At 42.4% G+C, this 6660-nt stretch overlaps 1 protein-coding gene across 1 annotated transcript; it reads left to right on the forward strand.

Moving 5' to 3' along the window:
- Positions 1–3825: 3825 nt before the first annotated feature.
- Positions 3826–6364, forward strand: tmem167b (transmembrane protein 167B). The gene is made up of 3 exons (XM_084705986.1): positions 3826–3979; positions 4953–5084; positions 5261–6364. The coding sequence occupies exons 1-3, from the start codon at positions 3970–3972 to the stop codon at positions 5341–5343; spliced, it is 225 nt and encodes a 74-aa protein (XP_084562112.1). The 5' UTR covers positions 3826–3969; the 3' UTR covers positions 5344–6364.
- The last annotated feature ends 296 nt before the right edge of the window (positions 6365–6660 follow it).

Consider the following 6660-nt stretch of genomic DNA (forward strand, 5'->3'; position numbering starts at 1 on the left):
AGAGGCCCCAAACTTTGCCTGGCCTGTTCATCAGAGTCCCCTCTACGGGCGTGTTTTGGATTGGATTTGGAGAATTTTGGGACCATATTCGCCATGCTTTTTTGTCGGGCCCATAACTCTGCCTAGGAAGGCCCCAGAGGCCCCAAACTTGGCCTGGGCTGTTCATCAGAGTCCCCTCTACGGGCGTGTTTTGGACTGGATTTTGAGATTTTTGGGACCATATTCACCCTCCCCCTTTTCCCGGGCCCCTAACTCTGCCTAGGAAGGCCCCAGAGGCCCCAAACTTGGCCTGGCCTGTTCATCAGAGTCCCCTGTACGGGCGTGTTTTGTATTGGATTTGGAGATTTTTTTGACCAAATTCGCCCTGCCCTTTTGTCGGGCCCATAACTCTGCCTAGGAAGATTTTGAGATTTTTGGGACAATATTCACCCTCCCCCTTTTACCGGGCCCATAACTCTGCCTAGGAAGGCCCCAGAGGCCCCAAACTTGGCCTGTTCTATTCATCAGAGTCCCCTCTATGGGCGTGTTTTGGACTGGATTTTGAGATTTTTGGGACCATATTCACCCTCCCCCTTTGTCGGGCTCATAACTCTGCCTAGGAAGGCCCCAGAGGCCCCAAACTTGGCCTGGCCTGTTCATCAGAGTCCCCTGTACGGGCGTGTTTTGTATTGGATTTGGAGATTTTTTTGACCAAATTTGCCCTGCCCTTTTGTCGGGCCCATAACTCTGCCTAGGAAGGCCCCAGAGGCCCCAAACTTGGCCTGGCCTGTTCATCAGAGTCCCCTGTACGGGCGTGTTTTGTATTGGATTTGGAGATTTTTTTGACCAAATTCGCCCTGCCCTTTTGTCGGGCCCATAACTCTGCCTAGGAAGATTTTGAGATTTTTGGGACAATATTCACCCTCCCCCTTTTACCGGGCCCATAACTCTGCCTAGGAAGGCCCCAGAGGCCCCAAACTTGGCCTGTTCTATTCATCAGAGTCCCCTCTATGGGCGTGTTTTGGACTGGATTTTGAGATTTTTGGGACCATATTCACCCTCCCCCTTTGTCGGGCTCATAACTCTGCCTAGGAAGGCCCCAGAGGCCCCAAACTTGGCCTGGCCTGTTCATCAGAGTCCCCTGTACGGGCGTGTTTTGTATTGGATTTGGAGATTTTTTTGACCAAATTTGCCCTGCCCTTTTGTCGGGCCCATAACTCTGCCTAGGAAGGCCCCAGAGGCCCCAAACTTGGCCTGGCCTGTTCATCAGAGTCCCCTCTAAAGGCGTGTTTTGGACTGGATTTGGAGTTTTTTTGGACCAAATTCGTCCTCCCCTTTTGTCGGGCCCATAACTCTGCCTAGGAAGATTTTGAGATTTTTGGGACAATATTCACCCTCCCCCTTTTCCCGGGCCCATAACTCTGCCTAGGAAGGCCCCAGAGGCCCCAAACTTGGCCTGTTCTGTTCATCACTTTCAAAACTACTTAAAGTATAAAAGTAAAAGTAGTAATGTAAGGAGAAAGAATTCCATTAAGGACAAAAGCTTAGGCACAGGGGTCTTTAATGCACGGTCTATAATCCACCTCCCCCCCAAAATATTTTTTTCCAAAGGCCATAATGACTTTCCCCCTTTGTCGGGCCCATAAATCTGCCTAGGAAGGCCCCAAACTTGGCCTGGCCTCTTCATCAGAGTCCCCTCTAGGTGCATGTTTTGGATTGGATTTGGAGATTTTTTGGACCAAATTCGTCCTCCCCCTTTGTCGGGCCCATAACTCTGCCTAGGAAGGCCCCAGAGGCCCCAAACTTTGCCTGGCCTGTTCATCAGAGTCCCCTCTACGGGCGTGTTTTGGATTGGATTTGGAGAATTTTTGGACCATATTCGCCATGCTTTTTTGTCGGGCCCATAACTCTGCCTAGGAAGGCCCCAGAGGCCCCAAACTTGGCCTGTTCTGTTCATCACTTTCAAAACTACTTAAAGTATAAAAGTAAAAGTAGTAATGTAAGGAGAAAGAATTCCATTAAGGACAAAAGCTTAGGCACAGGGGTCTTTAATGCACGGTCTATAATCCACCTCCCCCCAAAAATATTTTTTTCCAAAGGCCATAATGACTTGTTATATTGAAATGTTATTGTTGAAAAATGTGGGCTGCACCTGTTTATGCCCATTCAAAATGAACGCATTTTAGTAGCCTACCATATATGTGTAGCCTACTACTTAGCATTAACATGTGTTTCATGGAGCAGAAGATATGATGACTAACTAGTTGCCTGTAAGTATTGTAATGGTGCAAAAAGTCAAACTTCAGAGGCATGTTATCAATAGCCTCTATTCAAATTAGACGGCGAGTTTGTGAAAGCCATTAGCTCGTGGAAGCCTACTTGGTTGCGCAGAGCTTGCAGCGCATTCGAAAGGAGTTGTTTTTGCATCCAACATGTCGAAAAATTCTTCCAGGTACGGCCAGGGATGTAGAAGGGTTGGCTAATCTTCCTAGCTACCAACCTCCCCGCTGGTGCTTGGTTAGGACATTTTAGTTGGTTAGGACACGCTCAAGTTCTCTTGAGTATCTGCCACGGACATCTTCATACGCTACATACGTCTACTATTTCCTTGCTGGAGTTTGACGTGATTTGTGTCATGTGCAGTTGATGCATCACGTATAAACCAATAAGGGTGTCGGAATGGTATGTTTACACTTCTCATCCAACCACAATCAAAGTTACTCTATCCGGATTGCGCGATATTTCTGGATAATTTTCTTTGTGTGTGTTTTTAAGGACAAGCCGGAATGAAGACAAGCTTAACTTAAATTGGAGTAACGAGGCTATTTTTTAAATGTAAGGAGTAGAAAGTACAGATAATTGCGTGAAAATGTAAGGAGTAGAAGTAGAAAGTGGGCTGAAAAATAATTACTTCAGTAAAGTATAGATACCCAAAATTTCTACTTAAGTAAGGCAACAAAGTATTTGTACTTCGTTACTTGACACCTCTGGTATTGACAAGGAGAGCCTAACCTGTCAGCTGTGTTGCCGATAGCTCGAGAGGAAAAAGGAAGTTACCAGAGTTTGCCATAAAATAATATCTCTGGTCGTAAGATGTGTATGACGTCAATGACATTTCTAAAGGCTTTTTAGAACAGAAAGGCGAACAATGTAACACCCAGCAGTGTGTATTTGTTTTGCCTCCACTTTCGAATTCAAAATTCACTACTTTTCATTACTAGAAAAAAAATCATATCCTCAGAAAAGTGGATTTTGAGGGGTATAGCTCCATAGACCTCCATTCATTCTGCACTCGAACTGGAACGAGAGTGGAACTGCAACCAGTTCAGAACCCAGAAGTTTCCCGAGAGTGGCAGTTCTCTCTATATTAGACATTCTCTAATAATAGTTTGCTTCTTCTTGCTGTTCATTGCGTCAAGTACCCATAGCACCCCCTCGATAATCTTCGATCGCATTTCTGGTTTAGCGAATTTGCCTTCAAAATAAGAGTCTGGCGTGAGCCATGCCAGAACGTGTGAATTTAATATTCAAATCAAGACTAATTTCTATAATACATTTTTATTCGAGTTTCGATATCCTTGGTCCTTGCGCCATCAATAATAATAATCATTTTAAATAGAAAAAACTACCATCAATTTTTGAAAGAAACGTAACCACCTCGATTGTCTCTAAAATAGCATTATTATAAGCAGCATGAATGCAATTTTTTCTGTTATTGCCAAATCTGTCGACAACACAAAAAATGTGTTTAAAAAACAACTTCATTCAAAAAAATTAATGTACTCCCCCCATCCTTTAAGTAAGACTTTTAACTGTATTGGGACCTTTATTTTGAATAGGTCTGACGAAATCAACAGGAAATTATATGCTTTTCTTGAGGCCGCCTATTACTGTACTGTCGAAGGAGAACACGTTTGACAACAACATGGATGATTAACGCTAAACATAAATGACAATTCAACATAGGCTCGTATACAGCAACCTGCGATCATGACAAATGGTGGGTTTGCAAAATGTGGAGCTCATTTAGCAATATGATCGTATTTGTTATGCATTGTTAGCTAGCTACATTCGCCGACATATCTGTAGACGTGGCCCACAGACACCAGCTAGTCAGTAAACCTGGCTAGTTAGCTACAGAGTCATCCTAACGATTAAGTTAAAATTAATTATATTGTATCAATACACCCTCCTTTCCCTTTGTTTCAAACCGATCATTGTCTTTCGTTGCATGAATGCAAGAGAGTAGGCCTAGCTAGTATGACGTTCTAGATTCTGCTAGCTAGGCTAACAGGGTTTGTACTATACTATTGGCTGTGGTTGCTTTCTAGCTAACCACTTCTATCTAGTAGTGTAAAAGCATTTTTAATTGTAGTCATTCTTAGACATAAGTCAGTAAAGTTTGCAGTTCAGGATATCCATGGCTGGTTCTCTTGTTGACTGCTTTGTTTCTCTCCTAGCTAGCAAGTTAAATATGAACTACATTTCAGTCATGGCAGGCTTTTTACTGATGGTGGTGAACTTTCGATCGCTGCCGTAGCTCGGTTGCCATTACATCAGTTTTGTACTCTGTACGTTATTATGAATTATTGAAACTCATACATGGTTGGTAGTTATACTGTTAGGTTAGTTTAAGTAGATGGTTGTGTAACGTTACTTCAAAAATATTTATTTTATGCAGTTCACCTATTAACAGCACACAGGTGTAGACACACGAGTTGTCAAACCTGTATAACTTGCATTGTTGAATTTTAGCAGAGCTACTTCACTCAGTGGTCAGAGGGCACAAATGAGTCCATGGAAACATAACATCAAACTCCTACCGTAACAAGTTAACATTTGTGTATGTAGACTAAGTTGTTTATATTGCAGCATCTTTTCAAGTTAAGACATAGTATCCTCTTATTGTCAGCGAGACTATAAGCCAGTCTAGGAAGTGTAGGATAACCAGTGAGACGTTCCTCTCTCCCTAGTGTACTCTTTCGACGGCATCCTGGTGTTCGGGCTGCTCTTCATCTGCACGTGTGCATACCTCAAGAAAGTTCCCCGTCTCAACAGCTGGCTGCTGTCAGAGAAGAGAGGACTGTGGGGAGTGTTTTATAAAGGTACGCTACAGAGCACTGTCTGGATCCCAGGGTGTGTATTGCTTCTTGCATGTGACTCAAATTTCTGTCCAATGCTTTGCGTAATTAAAGAATGATGTGGTTAATATTATTGTTTTAAACTTAACAGTTATTTACTCAGTGCTATTTTCTGTTCCTGTTGTCTTCCTCTTTCCCAGCTGCGGTGATTGGAACCAGGCTACACATTGCTGTAGCGGTGTCCTGCATGTCCATGGCCTTCTACCTGGTCTTTTTAAAGTGACAGTTTACAGGCTGGGAGGGTGTAGGACTGGCCTGGACTGGGCTTGACTGCTACACCTTAAGAGACATCGTTTGGACAATGTATGCAGTAACCCTCAAAGACCCTTTCTGAAACACAAGCAAATACTGCCCCCTTCTGGTGTGTGAATCATTCTACCCCTCACCTCCCACTTAACGTCTCTGCAGACCACACCATGTCAGTGGATTCAGATGAGCTGCACAGTTATGATGGAGGGGAGGAAAACCAGACCGGGGTGGAAATACTGCTGAGATGGTTTAAGTGTGTTTGAATCAGCTTCCCTAATGCTCCAGCTCAGAAGCCTGTGCACTTCTTTTGGGATATATTGTGCTGCGGGAGCTAAATCAAACACACCTCATCACAATTTAGATGTTTTGACCCAGTCTGGGTAGGGCTCTTCGGTGGTGGGTTAATTTGTCATTAATGTCTTGTAAATTTGTATCGTCCCCGTCCCCCTCATCTATGAGTAATACTGTCCAGATATGAGACTTGTTGAAGAATGTACAGGTACAGGATGCAGATGGGGGAGCTCCTTCAACATGTTTATTTACTATAGAGACGCTGTGTATGCGGACCAGATGTTCTACATACGTTTCTTTCATGGCACAACAGAGAGATTTACACCACATCTTGCAAGCCAAGTGTGAGTTGATTTGTTTGAAAGGGTATTATATGTCCTGATAACCTTCCTTAGTAGAGAGAAATAGAATTAAGAGCTAAGTTAATATATGTACCTGTTGTTACTATTAACAATTTCTACATTTCTTGTGATAAGTTGCTGCACAAAGTCAGTTTTGTATTTTATGTTTCATCCTCTCAAAAATTGGTTTAAATAACCAATCTGGCTTTGTTTATCAAACCATATAACAAATGTTGCCCTTTTTGTTTAGATTCAAAGGTTTAATGACCATTCAAGACCATTTATAACAACGGAGCTGTACATTGTTGTTACATTTAGAGAAGCCTGTCTTATGGATGAAAGTAAATAAACTGTATAACTGTATGAAGTTGATTTATTAATATACTTGTGGAGGTGGGATTTCTGTAAACAATAACTTTGAAAGGGTATAGAAGGAAGAAATATTTAAATTTTGTTGCAGAGCCTCAAAGCAACTTTGAAAATAATCAAACTCCTTGGTTGGTTGGTTGCTTGACTGATCCAACATGAATTTCCATAGCTTTTACCTTTATTTTTGTATAAACATAAATTGGTACAGTTTTATCTGTTGTTGACCAATTGGAATTTTCAATAAATAGCCAAAAAAACATGCAGAAGAACATGCATTTTACAATTCTGTG

Source organism: Hypomesus nipponensis, chromosome 9 (genome assembly GCF_054491055.1).
Source record: "Hypomesus nipponensis isolate SF chromosome 9, ASM5449105v1, whole genome shotgun sequence".
NCBI classification, from domain to species: Eukaryota; Metazoa; Chordata; class Actinopteri; order Osmeriformes; family Osmeridae; genus Hypomesus; species Hypomesus nipponensis.

Coding starts and splice junctions, on each gene's coding strand:
- tmem167b (XM_084705986.1), top strand. Junction 5,085..5,260: donor GTGGGGAGTGTTTTATAAAG/GTACGCTACAGA, acceptor CCTCTTTCCCAG/CTGCGGTGATTGGAACCAGG.